The sequence below is a fragment of the Coenobita brevimanus genome, chromosome 6 (genome assembly GCF_032717465.1).
Source record: "Coenobita brevimanus isolate Jiangsu-jjx chromosome 6, ASM3271746v2, whole genome shotgun sequence".
In the NCBI taxonomy this organism is placed as follows: Eukaryota; Metazoa; Arthropoda; class Malacostraca; order Decapoda; family Coenobitidae; genus Coenobita; species Coenobita brevimanus.
The window spans coordinates 55,760,820-55,780,360 of record NC_136959.1 but is presented as its reverse complement, the minus strand read 5'-3'; the positions used below and the strand labels follow the sequence as shown (position 1 = coordinate 55,780,360).

The window sequence follows — 19,541 nt, the reverse complement described above, 5'->3', positions numbered from 1 at the left end:
GTCATGACTCTATGAAAATAATCTTCAGTCAAATTATTCACTTGCTGTTAATTTTTGCTGTATATATGCTCTTACTGGGATTCAGAAAAAAAAAAAAAAAAGGCTAGGCAGAATAACGAGATCTGTAAAAATATCGTCACACATGCGGTATCATGTCCCAACTCCCGCAAAGGAGTCGCTGTCATGCAGTGTTTACAGCATCCATCCTTGTATAATATGGAGAATGAAAAAATATATGAATGGGCTATAATTGCTAAATGACGACTACAGTATGAAGCTAAACTCAACTTGTATTTCAAAAGCAATTTGAATAAACATAACAAATAACTATTATTAAGTTATAAGCTGTTGTAGGTTGGTGAACAAATATAAACAAATAAAACACCTGTCTAAAAAAAAATAAACATACGAGGAGAGAATATATGAAAGTATTATGGATATTATAGCACCAAGTCATGGAACTAGAATAGTTATCTTCTATCATTAGTCATATCTAATTTGGTAGAAATATCCATATGGGTTAACCATAACAAGGGGACGGTGGGGGGTATGATACAGAGGCTGAATGTATGTCTTTGGCCGCGGTGGGATAATAGGAACACGCACGTTGTTGATAATAGGATAGTCTTCCCCTGGAACTAGTTTGTTTACATTTTCTGTAGTTGTTGGTTTTGCTGGTACATTTTCTGTGGTGGGGAAGCTAGCAATGGGAGGCTTAGCTGTTGTGCTCACAGGGGCAGGCGCAACAGTGGGTGGTTTGGGACGAATAAGATTAGATGGTATGTGCTTGCATTCTTCCATGTAAGTGTCATAGTTGCGGTGCCGGCAGTATTTGTCATACACCACCCTGGAAAAAAGAATATTTTCCTCTAACAAAATTATGTTTACAAACCAAGAAATTATAAATCCATTAGTCATATACCAGTAACTTTAGTGTTGACAAAAGGTAGGAAAACTACCTGTGCTTGATATATACTCAAAATATGTCCATATATGTATTATTCAAATATATAACTGCTGATGCACAAAACGGTCTACACAATTATACTTCTACTGACCAGGCTGTGAGACCATTTTCCGGACCCTTTATCCTTTTTGTTTCTCTGACGATCTTGGCGATACACTTCAGGTCATCGGTAAGGTCGTCATCTAGTAGGGCTGGCGGGAGAAATTTCTGATTAGTTACCGGGTATGAATACGCTATATAAGTGTATTGCTCATTTACTACTACGTTGTTTCAGTCTCATTAAATTCTCTCTCCCTCTCTCTCTCTCTCTCTCTCTCTCAAGACAGAGGGGAAGTCACGAAAAAGTATAATTTTATTGAGGGGGAGTGGAAACCAGAAAGGAAATTAAGCAACAAATATTTCAGAGGGGCGGACGAGGTGTGCCAGTGCAGGAAGGGGGCGGAATGGTGCCAGACAATCCTACATCTGTTGTTGCCATGGACGCACTTAGGTATTTTATTCAGGTGATTGCAGGTTCAATTAATTCAAAGGTTTACCTAAAATTTATTCCATAGTTTTCAACCGTTTGACAAGTAAGTGTCCTAAAAATGATGAGAGCTATGTTATGCTGTATGTGGATCACTAAGATGGCCAGGAATGTCACATCCAAGTTCTCGCTGGCAACGGGAAAAAGGTGAGGAATCTGTGGGTACATCAGGGGAGGATGAGCGGCACCTGCACACCAAGGGGATAAAGGACAGCATGATGGCACAAGAAATGACCCTCCACACACACACACACACACACACACACACACACACACACACACACGTCATTATCGGAAGGGTGTGCCCACAGGGACTAGGCCAGCATTCTTGTCAGCGATGTTAATAATGGACAGAGCACTGATGTCAAAGCACAGCATAGCACACAAGTAAGCTAAGCTGACTTGATCAGATATTAATAAGACTGCAAGAATGAAAATAAAAATACGTAATAGGACTGAATGGGTTACTAGACAACAAGCAGCAGAGTACAATGGAGTACCTGAGCATGGAATCCGACACACATTTTGGCCGAACTCGTCGCCGCACCAGTATCGGTTGTTGAGCTGGAAGAGGCCGTAGTCTTTGCTCTGGTCCCAGTTGGCGTGGTTGATGGCCTCGGTGTTGAAGGTGGACTCGTACTGAGCGATGCACGTCCCTAAAACAAAAGGGTGAAGTCAGATGGGGGTAAGAGGAGGATAAAACTGTTTTAAGACACATTATGGTGATACAAGATAGCAGAAGCAGGAAATGGGACCATGTAGGCTAGGAGGAGGGTAGGGTAGATAAAAGCCACAGATCATGATGCAAAAGATAATGATAGTAGACAATATTATCATGTACGTTTGGAGAAAGGTAAGAGCAAAGACAATGCAAAGATGGTGAAACAGAAGATAATGGTGGCAGACAGTGGTATGGGATAAAACGGTAGGACTGACACAGGACACAGATGATGTAAGAGATGACTGTTTAGTAGACGGAGGTATGGTGTAGGTTTAATTACTTGAGTGTTGCGGGAAGGCACAACATGGCGAAACAGATGATAGCAGTAGTAAAGACTGGAACCATGTATGTTAAGATGTGGGTGAGGGTAGTGTAGATACTCGTACAAGCCGAAGATGGTGAAGCAGTAGATAACAACAGTAAGAGTCTACCCTGCAAAGTCAGTGGTAGCCGGGGCATTCGAACTCACGACACAGAGTCCTCCAAACACAGGGCCAGTATCCTCGTATGGTCGTATTATACTAATCTGTTCCAGATTATTATATGCCAAAATACTTTATTCAGGTGAGAGTGCATCATAGTAGCCTTAGAGTTAATCCTGGCCCAATGAACCCCCTCAGGTTAGGAACAACTCTATTATTCTGTTCCAGCTATATGCCAGACGATTTTATTTAGTTGAGGGTGTGTCATAGGAGCCTCAGAGTCATGTAAGAGAGGAGCACATACACCGCTGCAATCAGTCTTGGGTGGGACGATGGGTGGTGGTGGATGGGAATCATGGCGTGGAGACAAGGTAGAAAGGGAGGAGCAAAGGAATGGTTGGGAGGGAGAAGTGGACAGGAGTTGGAATGGTGGACAGGGATGGTGGTGGGGAGACAGATACTGTAGATGGATAACTATATAGACAGATAGACAGACAGACAGACAGATAGATACACACATACTGTAGATACACTGATATATATCGTCGTGCGTCGAAAGTTACACTAATATAAAAGATGACCGATATAAAGAAGACAACTAACACACAAAGTATAGAATATCTCAGCATTTAACACAACACTGGGATACAACACATCATTATCTCTGAGCAACAAACGAACACATTTCACATACACTGACTGGGAATAACTCAACACACAGCACATCATTCTCTTACAGAAATCAACTCCTTTACTACGAGAGGCTCTTACACTGAACAAAAATTGTCCTCTGATAGCTAAAACAGAAGAAAAAACGTACTGGTGGTGAATGTGTTAATATGAGATAGTGTCAATTCTTTTCACTACGAGACTTCTCCCCTGAGCTGGGTATAAACGACTTATAGTCCTTTTTTACTATAACTTGACCTAAAAGTACCATCTCTCCATCTTGAATACGAGCTGTAACAATAGACTGATATTGGAATTTTACGCAAGTCACGAAGTGCTATGGAAGCGATGTAGCCCGTAGTACTGTTTTTTTCTGCCACTCAACTACCTGAAATAATCTGCACAAAAGACGAAAATCTGGGCCAAGTTAAGGTAAAAAGGGTACGGTGGTAGCAAGAATGATGTAGGAATGGACGTCATCGTTATGGAAGGGTCAAGAATAAGGCAAGACATGACGAACCTTGGGCACACGCAGTACACCCACTGTCAGTCACTGAAGGCAGTCATATCACTACGCTTAACACAATGCAATATTCCGACACAAAACACATTACTGTCTCAGAACAACTCAGCATAACACAACAGTTTTTAACGATCACACACACACACACACACACACACACACACACACACACACACACACACACACACACACACACACGACGCAGCACAAAGGCACACACACAAATCAACAAAAAATGAATAAATAAAATAAAAAGTTACCTTCTCAAAACAATCAATATACGAATGCACAATATACCGGTACCACTAACTCAGAGCAGCTAATTCTTTGACCACATACCTGCGTATCTTTGGATTTTTTGTCAGAAGAATTGCGTAGTTGTGATAGCCAATGTGAGCAGTTAGTTAAGACGGATTTATGCCTACCGATTGCACAATAGTAAATACGACAAGAAGCCATTATGTGCTGAGTTGAGGGGGAGATGTTCCTTGACCTGCACCTCCGTCTCAAAAGGAAACGTGTGTCGGTGTATAGAACATTTAAAACCACTGATTCCGCGGACACCTTTTTCATATTATCCACATCATCTCATTACGATTTTATTCAACCTGGGAGGCACTTCTCGAACTGGAGGGGTTACATTGCCTTCATTAACCCTTTCACTGCGAGATGCCTCCCAAAGTCTGAGGGGGGCGTGGTAGCACAGTGGTAGCGCGCTGGACTCGTAATCGGGGGATTGCGAGTTCGAGCCTCGCCCAGGCTGCCGCGCTGGGAGTGGTAGCTCGCTCCTGTAACCCTAGCGGGGCTATATAGTCCAATACAGGGCTTAGCTCGGGGGAACTCCATTTCTCCCATTTCTCCCAAAGTCTGAATAAAATCGCCTTATAACTTCAAGAATAAACTAGAAGAGGACAGCAACAGGACCGAAGTGGCTAAGCACTGTAGACTAGCACACACACACACACACTCGGTAAGTCTAGTTATTAAGTAGCCTAATCCAAAATCTAACGAAGATTACGGAAACAAAAGAGTGTAACTTCCATGCGTCCAAACACTTATATATTTAACTGATCGCTTATGTGTTTCAGTGTGTGTCAAAAATAGACAGGACACGTATACCAGTGAGTGAAGACACTAACGTAGAAATAAGAACGAACATACTGTAAAGGCAAATAATAAATGAATAATTACTAAAAAAAAAAAAAAATGAAAACAATAGAACAGAAATATTAAGATATCTTGAGAAAAAAAAAAAAAAAAAGGCATATCAGTATGTGTGCCGTACAGTAATTGATCTCACTTAGTCTCACGATCTTAATTAATTACTCCTTATCTCACTATTCCAAGACGATTACCTGGAGACGCTACATTTACCTCTTCACTAATGAGGCTTGTCTGATCAAAAACTCGTCGGTCGGTGGCAAGAATAAAATATAAATGGTGTCTGGCTGAACGGATTAATGAAGAGGTGAAAAAGGTTATGCGGAACAACATGAACAGTTTTAACGCATAACTTCCAGAACAAAAGCCAGGTAAAGATAAAATACCTTAGTTGAGGAGACAGCCTGCGTGCAATGGCGAGTTACGGCGTCCAAACACATCCACAACACAAACACGCGTCGCATCAATAACCTTGCGTATGTGTCTTTGTTATAATGTACACTGCTACAACACACACACACACACACACACACACACACACACACACACACACACACACACACACGTCGTATTCAGTAACCTTGTGTCCAAGGCCAGTGTCCTTGTGCGGGATAGGGAAATTTTGTAACACCTCTTCCCAAGCGAGTGGTTCTCAACTCGTTTCAGGCCATGGACCACCAGCCCAATTAAAAAAAAAAAAAAATGGACCATTTCATTTTTGAATAATGATAAATAAAGCATTGACAACAAACCTTTTGGTTAGAAATGTATTTCTTACAAACAGAATTTCGAGAAATTATATATAACAGTAGACAGCAGAGATTTTGGTCTGAAATATATTTCTTCCAAACAAAAGTTCCGGGAAATACATGAATATTTCTCTAACATTTTCCTGTGAAATTTATTTCTAACAAACAGAAATTTGAAATTATTTAGGAGTATACAACTAACATTTTTCTTTGCAACCAGACTTTTGGATTCTCTTCTCACAGACAAGCTTTTCAAAGTTAGGAGTGGTTCTTGATAATGCACAATGAATATAGCTTTCCACTGCAAGCCGATTCCTCTGTTTGGACTTAATGTGCAACAAGCATAAAAATCTACTCTCACACATGGAAGTTGATGCAAATGGCAGAAGACATCTGACTGCATGTGTTGACAGATCTGGGTAAGTACCAGTCATACTGGAATAATCAATAGGAATAATACAATAAAATGAATGGCCAATTATTTACTTTGATAAAAATTTTCGTACTGAATTTTCAATAAATTTAAAAATATATGCATCAATCTCCAGTCTATTACCAAATATTGTGAACGTCCTGTGGACCACCCAAAAAGTCATCATGGACCACCAGTGGTCCATGGACCACCAGTTGAGAACCACTGTCCTAAGCGACTTATGCTCCTAACACCTTAATATTCTGTGCTGTGTTAGTAGTGCGTTTTAATACTGCTATGGTTTCAATAAATACCGGTACTCTCGATCATTAACGTGTTATTTTGCAGAAATTAACAGACAAGGAACGGGTGTTAAATAGCCACCTGTGTCGACGAAAATACGGACCTAAGACTTTGTTATAAATACGTACTCTGCGATATCAAAACACACACACACACACACACACACACACACACACACACACACACACACACACACACACACACACACACACACAAATAGGTGTTCAGTATATAGATACAAAAAACAAACACATAAAGTAACAAGACCTTCATATGCATACGACGAAAACATATATACATACATTGTGTGTGTGTATATATATATATATATATATATATATATATATATATATATATATATATATATATATATATATATATATATATATATATATACACACACGCAAACATAAACAGCAACAAATCAACTAGAATAACTCACTGCATGAACACAAAGAACAAATCGACACCCAGCCGGAACAAAGCATCATTCCCTTCCCCAATATACGCACACTGACACACACACACATGCACACACACACACACACACACACACACACACACACACACACACACGGAACAGCTCATCACACGTACACGGAGAACAAATCAATATCACCCTACCATAACAAAGCATCTCCCCCCCTCACACACACACACACACACACACACACACACAAGTACCGCGGCATACGTACAGACGGCAGCATCCTTTCTCGACATCTTGTGTTTTGTCTGGAGCAGGTTGGCCAACTCGCACTTCCCAAATATCTTGGCGGACACGTGCAGGCCACACCACGCCGCCACCACCACCACGCCTAGCACGAGCCTGAAGGTAGAAAAAGAAAACATTAAAAACAGTAAGAAGAAATGTTTATACTGTACAAATCGTCCAGTCAGGTAAGTGGCTTTGTAGATATCGCAGCACTTTTCAAATACCTTTGCGGACACCTCCAGGCCACACCATACCGTCACCACCACCCAAAGTCCTGAAGTTAGAAGGAAAACGCAGTGAAAACACGTACTGTACAAAAGGTTACTAAGGTACAGGCATAGTGTCTAATTGTGCCTTCAGTATTACGAGGTCTTTTCTCTCTCTCTCTCTCTCTCTCTCTCTCTCACTCCAAACCATTTTATGCAGCGAAGAAAGGACCTCTCATACTGCAGAGATTAATACCGTCATCTCCTACAACAAATATCGCACAGTGCAGTAATGAATGTATGTTTATCTATATTAATAAATTACTCAAAGGTGAAAACACAGTAAAATAATGTATCCAAAACAAAACAAACACATACATACTACTTGCGGTAAACACTAACACACTTGCAATAACTTCATACTATAATAACAGTGTACTGTCATATACTATAATATTGGAGAAGGAGGTGGCCGAGTCGGTAGAGAGGTGCATTACTGTTCTAATGGCTGTGGGTTCAGATCACAGATGGGGCAGGGAATAGTAAAGGATTTGAATTTTGTTAAAGTAGACTTTACTTACTGGTGACATGTAGAGACTAATGACACGTAGGAGGACTGCTGGGCCTTAGGCAACGGGTTGTTAAGCCTATGCCCAGAGCCGTGCACTTAATGAAAAAAATCTATGGTAACTTGAGTGAATGAATGAATGGCTTAGAATCTATCTGCACTGCAATTATCATGTCAGGCGAGAAACATATATTGTAGGAAATAAATGTATTTAAAAGCCACTTGGAATCACCAAGGATCGTATGCAAGTGGCACTATTGGCTTCGTAGCATTATTTTATTGGCGATAGCATATTACATCTCAAGTTATTTTTCATTTATATCGCTTTGTTGTCGATAGTTTGCATCAATATCACACGAGAGAATATCGATGCATACTGCGCAGAATTAACTGCTTATAGGAAGATTTGTTATAAAATCTCCCATGCCACTCAGGACACGACACTCAGAGGTGTACGAGGTGGTGTGGGGGGTCTGGGGGAGTAACTGGCGCAGACACCTGATTATCTCATTTACGGCTATTGGAGGCTACTGCGAAAATTAACTTTTTTCGTTTTTACATGAACGCCATGATAATTTACATTACTGGAGACAGTTAAGTGATAAAATTATATTGCTTCATAGCATTTCTACCTAAGAATCCGCTCAGACAATTTATGCTCACCCCTTACATCATTATAGGACAAGAGACTTTCCTTGATTTTCAGCATATTACGAATAAGTTACACATGTTTCCCAAGAAAGAGATTAATTACCATATTTTTATCAAGGAGCCGCCGGTGGTTGGGTGGTAGCGAGTATGCTTACTAATATTTTTTATCACAGTTCAGTCCTACCCAGCGGCAGATATTGAAGAGAGAGCAGCAGTAGTATGTTCTTTCAGGTGCTTTCACGTATCTGCACCCTGTCAAGGTTTCATCATCGACCTATACAGAGTCTGTTACTTATAAACTCAGTCATTACAGCACAGTTTCCACATGCACACCTCACTCTACAACCCATATGTAAATCTTTCCCTGCCTAAACTTCTCCCTACCTAAACCCGTGCGTGAACAAATGGGCGAGGGCGGGTCATTTCTCCAGTGACAGAAGTGGTGTTCCCGGACCTACAGATTAATTGCCCTTTAGGACTCGTAGAACACTATTTGAACGTGTGTAGCACAGTAAGTGCAAGCCGGCCATTACAATACATAGACTACATACATACCAGTTACTAAAGCTGACCATTAAGCTCATCAGATTGAGAATAGAACCACGACCGGAGTTACGCGAATAGTATGTTAGTAAAATAGTGAAACGTTTTAATATATTTCCTGTAGCATTTGTTTTACCAGTGCCCTGAAGTCAGCTGCCTTTGATTGGCGAGAGTTTCGCTATAAATTTCTCGTGAATTATTTAACTTAGTTTAAATTTATATCACAACAGGCCGGCAACAGTGATTGAGTTACGACTTTTATGTGATTTGGTTTCATATATCGACCTTCTGTTAACATAAAAAATAATCTGTTATATCTCCGTGCATTTTAAGGAGCGTGGCAGAGGTATGTAAGCAAAAGTGAAGCCGAGGGAGTGAAATCCAGTTACTGATTCATTTAACCAAACATTTAACTAAGAGAGAGAGAGAGAGAGAGAGAGAGAGAGAGAGAGAGAGAGAGAGATGAGGGGGTGGGGGGACGAGGGGCGAACAGTACACAAACACGCTTCCCCACACACCCGCCTAACCGTATGCAAATTGATCCATAACTGTTAAACGTCTTGGCCTTTCCAGTTCATCGATTACCGCTTCGTCACCACGCGGCTCTCCCCTCACCCCCCTCCCCCTCCTGCACGCGTCAGGCCGGAGTGGGGCGTGAATCAGAGGAGGGGGAGGGGTAGTGGAGAGAAAAGTCGTGGGAAAACAAGATGAGTCGGACAGGAACATAACTAATGGGAAAATAAGTCACAGGAGAGTGGATAGCAGGAAAGTAAATAAGTCGGGAAAAATAACTAGGGAAGAATATCTCCCATTACCCCTACCCTACCCTACCTACACCCCTGTCTCACCCTGCCTACATCCCTGCCTTACCCTACACCCTGACTCCCCTTACATCCCTGCCCCACTCAACCTACATCCCTGCCTCCCGCTGTACTGTGTCTCTGTTTCCCTACCCTGCCACTAACATCCCCTGCCTAGCGTCTCCTCCTGATCTCCTTCCCTTTATGGATGTGTTTTTTCCTTATTAGTGTTTTTGGTCCTCCACTCTGACAGTCTGGTTTCTATAAAAAGATTTCTAGTGTTTTTTGTTTTTGTTTTTACGCACTGTCCTGGAGGAGTAAAAGATGGACCATTTGGCTTAATGATCTTGGCTTCCCTTCCCCTCGTCGATTGCCAAATATCCAACAAATAAATCAGTCACCCTCAGTCCTCACCTCTCCCTAACCCCATGTTCAATCCCCACCTCATCTCTCCCCTCCCCCCCACACACCTACTCATCCTCCTTCTCTGCTGATCTCTCTCCTATTCCTTCCTGCCTCTCTCGTTCTTCTTTTCCCTCTATTAGTCTTTCCAGTGCATTCTTTCCCCTCATTCTTCTTCCTACCATTTCCCTCCCCTCGCTCTTCCCTCACCCAGCCCGATGTTTCCCCCCCTCCCTCTCATACCTCTCCCTTTCCCCTGTTCTCTCTCTTCCACTCCCCCTCCCTTTCTTACACTTCTCCCATCCCCTACCTTTCTTCTTCCTCTTCAACTCCCCCTCCTCTACTCGCCCACTCCCTTCTCCTGCTCTCACTACACCACTCCCATTTCCACTCTCCCTTTCTCCTCCTCCCTCTCGCTCCCCCATCTCAACACTCTCCCTCTCCTTCCCATTCCTGCCTCCTTTGCCTCCCCCTCTCCCTTTCTTCATTCCTCTCTCTCCTCCCTATCTCAGTACCTTGCCTCTCCCTCTCCTCCATATATATCTCTTCTCCTCACCCTTTCTCCTTCTCCCTCTCCTTCGTTTTTATTTCTCCTAATTGCCTGCCTCTCCTTCCTCTTTTCCCTCTCACAGCATTTTTCCTCTCCCTCTCCTCCATTCCCCCTTCCCCTTCCCCTTCCCATTCTCCCACTCCTCCCTCTCTTCCCCCTCCAAACACTGTCCCTCCCCCTTTCCTCCACCCCTCCCCCAACCTTGCCTTCCCCAACATCCCCTTCCTCCCCCTCCCCCTTCCCTCCTCCACCCTCGCCTGCAGCTGTACCTACTCTGTTACTTGCATACCACCACCACCATTACCACCACTACCACAACTACCGCATTTACTACAGCTACACTCACCATCCCAACTATCACCACCATTACCGCTGTTATTACCACCACAGCTATCACTGTCACCACCACCACCATTACAACCACCACGATCACCACCAGTCATCACAACCACCACAGCTACCTCCCCTACTAATACCATTGTCACTACTACCGTCACAACCACCACTACCACTACTACCACAAACACAACCACCACCACAACCACTACCACCACTACCACAAACACAACCATCACCACCACCACAACCACTACCACCACAAACACATCAACCACCACTGCCGCCACCACCACACCGACCACACTCACCACCTACAACCATTTACAGACAGGTAGGAGGCATCAAACCTACAGTATACGTACTAATTCCAATCGTTTGTGGATTTTTCCTTATGTTAAATCGTTCATCTGATCCCCGTCAGTTGTGCATAATAAACAGATTAACTTATACAATGCGCCCACGGACGTTAGTGTTGAATTTGTGTGTGTGTGTGTGTGTGTGTGTGTGTGTGTGTGTGTGTGTGTGTGTGTGTGTGTGAGAGAGAGAGAGAGAGAGAGAGAGAGAGAGAGAGAGAGTCGACTGTTATCTAAGCAAGTTCTTCAGGTTAACAAACTGCCTTAAAGGGCACTTTGAATGTCAATGCCAGGCTTTTACGCAGAGAGAGAGAGAGAGAGAGAGAGAGAAAGAGAGGGAGGGAGGGGGATGGCAGAAAGGAGACTGGAAATAAACAAGCAGGGTAAGATAGAAAAAGCACACACACACACACACACACACACACACACACACACACACACACACACACACACACACACACACACACATACAAAAGACTCCCCTCTCCATTTCGGGACAACTCTAGTCTTCTTTTCCTCCTATTAACAAACGCTTTTATTCCGGAGCCTGATTGTTGACAGGGGCACCAGTAACACTCTCACGGTAGGGGCAACTCTCGTATTTTATTCCCGTTAAAGCCACACCATCTTAATATGACTGAAGGAGCGAGAAAGAGTTAGTAATGCCACCATCAGCCCATTAATGATCGGAATAACTCTCGAATTCTTCCCCAGCAAAGGCCAGACGATTTCGTGTGTCAGTCTTAGGGGGTTGAGAGGGTAGAGAGAAGACTTATAAATAACTAAAGAAAAAATGAAAAACAGATAAAAGACGCTGAGGAAATGACACACAGAATGTACAGTAGGACAGTGAAAGTGAGGAAGGAATGATGAAGATGATGATGATGATGGTGGTGGTGGTGATGATGATGATGATGATGATGATAATAATGATGATGACAGAGATGATGATGATGATGATGATAATGATGACGATGATGATGATTGTCTTGTTGTCTGGGCAGAGACGGAATATATGCATGTAAACATAACGGGATGAGCTGGAGAGAGAGGGAAGGGAAAGTAGGAAGGAGATAGGAGGGGGAATGGAGGGAGGGATGACGACGACGATGATGATGATGAATGAGAATTATAATCTGCCGCATCACCTTCTGAATCTCTTAGCTGCGTGTGTCGAAAGGAAGATTTAAAACTGAACGAAATAATTGGGAATGTATACCAAAACAAACATAGTACTAATATGAGAAAGACACGAAAACAGAGAAGACAGCTTCGGGAAGGGAGAAGTGAAGATGAAGAGGAATAGGAAGAGAAGGGATACGATAAGGAGGAGGGAGGTGGGAAGAAGGAAAGAGGAGAGACGGAGATGAGGATGGGGGTGAGTGGAGGGGAGGAAGAAGAGGAAGGAGATAAAAGGAATGGAAGATAAGAGAGGAAGAAGAGGAAGGAAGTGAGAGGAGTGGAAATGAGAGAGGAAGAAGAGGAAGGAGGTGAGAGGTATGGATGATAAAATAATGAAGAAGAGGAGCGGAACGAGAGGAAGAAGAGGAAGGAAGAGAGAGGAACTGAAGAGAGAGAGGAAGCAAAGGAAGGAGGTGAGAGGAGTAGTAATGAGAGAGGAGGAAGAGGAAGGAGGCGAGAGGAATGGGAATGAGAGAGGAAGAGGAGGAAGGAGATGAGAGGAGTGGTAATGAGAGAGGAAAAAGAGGGAGGAAATGAGAGGAGTGGAAAAGAGAGAGGAAGAAGAGGAAGGATGTGAGAGGAGCAGAAGATGAGAGAGGAGGAAGAGAAAGGAAGTGAGAGGAGTGGAAAGGAGAAAGGAAGAAGTGGAAGGAAGTGAGAGGAGTGGAGGTAAGATGAGGAAGAAAAGAGGCGAGAGGAGTGGAAAAGAGAGAGGAAGAAGAGGAGGGAGGTGATAGGAATGGAAGATAAAATGAGAAAGAAGAGGAAGGAGATGAGAAGAGTGGAAAAGAAAAAAGGAAGAAGAAGAGAGAGATAAAAGGACTGGAACAGAGAGAGGAAGATAAGAAAAGTTGAAAAGAAAGAGGAAGATGATGAAGCAGGCAATAGGAATGAAAGAAAAGATAAGAAAGGAGAGGAAGGAGGTGGGGAAATCGAAGGACAGTCAGAGGAAAATAGGAAGGAGGTAAGAGCAGTGGAAGATAAGATGAGGAAGACTAAGAATGAGAAAACGAGAAGAAAACGAGAATAATAACAAACAAATGAAGAAGTAGAGACGTTATGGAAGAGGGAAGGAAGAAGATGAAGGAGGTGGGTAGAATAACTGATAAGACAAGTAAGAAGAGACAATAGGGAGAGGAGAGCTAATTAAAAGACAAAAAAAAAAAAGGAGAGAGAGCAGAGTAGAGATGATGGGAAAAAAAGAAAAAAAGAAGGAGGAGGTGGGTGGACTGATTACAAGTGAGAGGAGTCGCCAAGGGAAGAAGGAGAGGATATTCAAAATAAAGACAGAAAAATTAGGAAGAAGTAATAACGGTGAGGAAGAAGAGAGAAGGAGAGAAGTAGAAGGCAATGAAAAAAGACAGAAAAAGCAAGACGAGGAGCTAAGGATAGAACACCTAAAATAAAAGGAAAAAATGAAGTAAAATGAAGAGAGTGAGGAAGAGGGGAGAGGGAAACGTGGGTGTATTGACAAATGTAGTCCAGGTTAGCCTACTGGTCTGTCTACCCAGGGTTCACCGACCTCGCTTCACCTCACCACTACACACCCCAGCCCCCCAGCCCCCCTCCACTTCTCCCCAGACTCCTCACAGCAAGGAATATCTAGGCCAGTGAACCTGTCGTCTCCTGTAACCTCGTCTCTGTGTACGATCGAGGGCAGAAGTTCGCTTGTTATTTGACTGCATTTACTTCACACTTAAGGCTTGTCCGTCACTTTTCTCACAGGCTCATTATATCAAAGAAAATAATACTGTATATGGGCAGAGAAACATACCAAGCGTCTCTTTGATTATGAAAGGTTCCCCACTTAATGGATGTGAGATTTAAATGTGGTGGTATATTGGGGGATTTGTACATACCGGTCCTCATATTTCATTGGTATATAGCAAATAAATCTATTCCTTGGGCAGATTAATGGCTGTAATGTTTTTATTTGGATATCTGGACCCCTTCCGCCAACTTACGTTTTGGCGAGGAAGTGAGAATTTGCAAACCATCACGCAACTCTGAGAAATTGATATAATGAAGCTCTATCTATAGGGACAAAACGTGTGTCTGTATATCACCCTCCTGCAATTGTCCTTATGCTTTCCATCTCGTACAACACAGTGAGTGGAATGGAGATGCGTCTAAAGAGCTGAGAGCGTCTTTATATCTCCGTACTCAATATGAACATGGGTATTTGGGCTAAGATGGTGATAATGCTGATCTAGAAGGATATATATAGTTCTGATTGTTCTTTGGTTTCACTGGGATATCTTTCCTCTATTCCCTTTGCAGTATCACCCCAGCATCTGACGATTTTTTTTCCTGTATCAATTTTTTTATGGAGAAGCACTTTTCGTTTGTCAGTGGGGAAATAGCAATGAACCTGTTAAAATATACTTGTGCAAATGAGATAATATCATTGTGGCAGCGAGGTGACTCCAAAAATGCCATTCGTGTTACCTTGAACCCTATTCTCGATGGGTTAGCAAACTCTTCATCAAGATGAGGAAGAAAGAGGAAGGAGGTGAGAGGAATTGAAGGTAAGGTGAGGAAGAAAGAGGAAGGGGATGAGAGAATTGGAAAATAAGATGAGGAAGAAGAGGAAGGAGGTGAGAGGAATGGAAGATAAGATGAGGAAGAAGAGGAAGAAGGTGAAAGAAATGGAAAAACGAGGAAAAAGAGGAAGCGAGAGAAGCAGAACAGTTTATTTCTGCCTATCGCTCGTTCATAATCTTTTGTATGGTATATGTGCAATCTCTGTTTACATTACAGTGATATAAATAGCATACAAGACACAGTTAAGATGGAATATGTGAACGAAGTGCTAAGAAGCCTTCATAGCAGAGGAGAATAAGGGACTTTGAATCAGCTCATTCCCTCCCTGCAGCAAAATATTTCTGTACGTCATCACCTGGAGCAGTAACCATGTACTCTCTCTCTCTCTCTCTCTCTCACACACACACACACACACACACACACACACACTGTACAAGTTCTAACAAAAAGAGGGAAAAGTGACAAGAGACAGTTCCTACTATGCCTGCAAAAAGAGGGTCACAAGGACAAAGCCACGAAATACACCGAGTAAAAGATGATAAAGCTGTAAGGAAGGCCAGTTTCACGATGACAGAATAACTGACTCTTGAAACCAACTCTAAAAGTAAGTTGTGCGTACCCAAAATATCCATAAATTGAAAGAAGCACATGATAAAATAGTTACAGTAAAAGGGACATTACAAGCCTGACCCAATCATGTAATCATTCACTTTGGCATGAATAATTACACACACACACACACACACACACACACACACACACACACGCTACAAACATTCCACCATCCCTACAATAGTTATGTTCCTCAATATAACCCTCATATTTATAGAATTATCCGCCAGTATGATCACGCCTCACCATTGTCACATTTTATTTTATTCTACTTTCCATATTTACTTATATTTGTTAGTCTTATAATTGTTTGCTTTTATCTTATACTGTCTTAAATTGGATTTCTGTTTTCAGTATTTCGTTGCATGTATTTAACTGAAGGCCTTTCCTTTTCTTCTTCTTCCTTTTGTTGTTGTTCTTCTTCTTCTTTGGCTATTTTTCATCTTCTTATCGGTATTACATTACAGTACTACTACTACTACTATTATTATTATTATTATTATAATTGCACACACACACACACACACACACACACACACACACACACCACTAACCTCATAATGCTGCTGAGAGAACACACACGACACGTCAGACCTGGGTCACACCCGGGCTACTACTAGGCTACATGCTCATCCCTCTCTGTTTTTATAGCCCCTGTTCTTCTTCTTCTTCTTCTTTTTTTATGTAGCCCGAGTCCTGTTTTATGACGTGTGGGTAGCCTAGTTACCGCAGGGTGGGGCTTTGTCACCTTAGAGTTTTTGATAAGGGTGTGAGTGAGGGTTGATGGAATGGTAGTGAGATAGTGCAGTAAAACAGGGTGAGATTATGTTACCTTAGGGGATTAATAAGGGTGAGAGTAAGGATTGTTAGAATGTTAGTAAGATAGTGTGAGCATGAAGACTGGTTGTATGAAAGGGTGAACATCTGTCACCTTAGGCATTTGATAAGGGTGAGAATAGGGATAGTATGATAGTAAGACAGTCTGAGAATGAAAAAATGTGATAAAGGTAAAAATTAGGCTTGATACTATGACGGTGAGTTAGTGTGAGAATGAAGTCGATTTGATAAGGGTGAGATTGAGGATTGCTAGTATGACGGTAAGACAGTGTGGAGAGGAGACTAATAGTATGATAGGGTGACATTCTGTCACCTTCGAGGTTTGATAAGGGTGAGAGTGGATGGCTGAGAGTGAGGGTGAGGGTTAGTTGCCAAGAGTGTGAGTGAGGACTGATAGTATGATGGCCAGTGTGGAAAAGAAGACTGAGAGTGTGATAGGGTGAGATTCTGTCACCTTTAAGATTTGATAAGGGTGAGGGTTGACAGATAAGGGTGTGAGTGGGGGTTGATAGCATGACAGTAGGTGAGATTCAGTCAACTCAGAAAATTGGTAAGGGTGAGAGATAAGGGTGAGAAGGTGACTGACTGTAAGCTAGTAAGACAGTGTGAGAGTGAAGGGTAGTAGACAGACTCGGTAGGATTCTGTCACCTTAAGGGTTTGATAAGGGTGACAGCTGAGAGAATGATAGAGTGATAACTGACAGTATGATGGGGTGAGGGTGAGGGTTGACAGAAAGAGTGAGAGTAAAGGTTGATAAAAGATAGGGTGGAGTTCCGTCATCATGAGAGTCTGATAAGGGTGACAGTTGATGGCATGATGGGATTAGAGTGAAAGGTGACAATAAGAGGGCAAGATAGAGTGTGTAAGGCCTGGTAATGGGATGTAACATAGGGTGAGAGTGAAGTTGGGGGTGCTTACAAGGGCAGGGGTGGTGTCTGGTCGTATTGGTGCCACCGCGCGAAGGCGTCCCTCTCCAGCCCCAGAAGACAGTGAGACAGGATGAGATTGAAGGCTGGGGTGAGTTAGGGCTATAGTGGTGAGATAAAAGGTAGGCTGGTAGTGAGATAAAATGAAGATTGATAGAGAGACAGGGTGAAGGCGAGGATTGATAATGAGATGGAGAGAGAATAAGGGCTGATGGTAGGACTGGAAGACGGTAGGATGAGGTGAAGTGAGGGTTTACAGTGAGATAGTGTGACAGTAAATGATAACTAGTGTGATGAGGACTGGTAGGAAGATACTGTAGTAAGTTAGGGTGAGAGTGATGTTCATACCGAAATAGTAAGACAAGGTGAGAGTGAGCAGTGATAGTGAGAAGGAGGAATGCAAGTTGAGGATAAGAATGAAGAATCAGAGTTAAAAGTAAAATGAAACCTAAATGTTGAAATCACACTGATGTCTGCACTAAGCCCCTCCATACCCGTGATGCCAACAAATCCTGCCATTGGCCGGTACAACACAGATCAGTTCTGGATTCAGTGACAGCTGGACTAAGGGTCGCATTCCTTCTGGCAATGGAAGCTCTCTAACACCTCATCCTTAGCAGTATAATTCTACATATACCATGTTAATGTCATGTTTTTACTTCATTAATGCACACTATGTCAGTAAAAGAAAAAAGTAAATGACACTGAAGACACCATGAATGTGCATTATGAAAGGTAAATCACTAAGGAAGAGGTGTTAAAAATCCCCCTAAGTCACCCCCTTCTGGTAACTCAGATATGTTTCTGTACAAGCAACAAAATACGAAAAGCGTCCGGCCCACTCCCTTCCTTTTCCTTCTACAAAAAGGAAATCCTGGTCACATAAAAGTTTTCCCATCAGATTTATTTTGCCGGAAGGACAGGAAAAAGATAATGCCATATCTTTCCATGTTTCTTCTTTTTTAAATATAGCCAAGTAGCGAGACGAAGGTGACGGAAAGCTGTTTCGTGCATCTCAGTTCTGTAGGACAATTCCTGGCCAGCGGCAAACAGGACCAATTTGATGACCTTCAGAGAGTCCCCACCAGCACTTGTCTCACGTACCATGGTTTACTTTAACCTAACAGAACACTGCTCCCTATACATATCGAATACTAAGATGATGTAGGAGACAGGAAGTAAAAAAAGGTTGCTGTCTGTGAAGAAATGCCAAGAAAATGATGCGCAGATATAGTATTATGTTATTCTGCCACTAAATATCTGCTATGGTACCTTTGTATGTCGATATACTGAGCTGATGTAGAAGATAGGTAGTGGAGTATGTTGCTAGCTAAAAAGAATGTTAAAGAAATGATGTGCGGATGTGATATTATCTTCTTTTACCCTAATAAGACAGGTAAGCGGTCAAAGGGGTCCGCAAATCTCGACCAAGTAGGATTCCTGACATAATCAGGTGCAATCCACGGGCATAAATCTAACTCCTCTGCACCCAGTCCACTTCACCTCTACTCTTGACCCCGCCGACTCTCTCTCTCTCTATCTCTCTCTTTATCTATCTATCTATCTATCTATCTATCTATCTATCTATCTATATATATATATATATATATATATATATATATATATATATATATGTACATACATATATCCTCCTCAGGAGTACCTCGGCTAAGATTCACAAACAACCCACTGACCACTTCCTCTTGTAACTATGACATCTTCGCAAGAATGACAAAGGAAGGAGGTGCAGAACTTTCCTATTTTCTCTGAACTTCCTGAGTCACAAACGTTCGTTGACCGCGTGTTCTGCGTTGCGTCGTAAATTCACCAGAGGAAGTGTTGAAGAAATGGGAATAGTA

The 19,541-nt window shown here is 42.3% G+C and overlaps 1 protein-coding gene across 1 annotated transcript in view; it reads right to left on the bottom strand.

Annotated features, from left to right (window-relative positions):
- Positions 1-417: 417 nt before the first annotated feature.
- The window catches only part of LOC145401287 (lysozyme C-like), a 33,301-nt gene continuing 14,177 nt past the window's right edge, over positions 418-19,541 (bottom strand). The window contains exons 2-5 of the mRNA XM_080273617.1: positions 7,152-7,282; positions 1,994-2,149; positions 1,059-1,158; positions 418-847 (exon numbers count right to left, since the gene is read on the bottom strand). Coding sequence (XP_080129743.1) covers positions 484-847; positions 1,059-1,158; positions 1,994-2,149; positions 7,152-7,282 — 751 coding nt within the window. The 3' untranslated portion in view covers positions 418-483. The remainder of the gene's footprint in view (positions 848-1,058; positions 1,159-1,993; positions 2,150-7,151; positions 7,283-19,541) is intronic.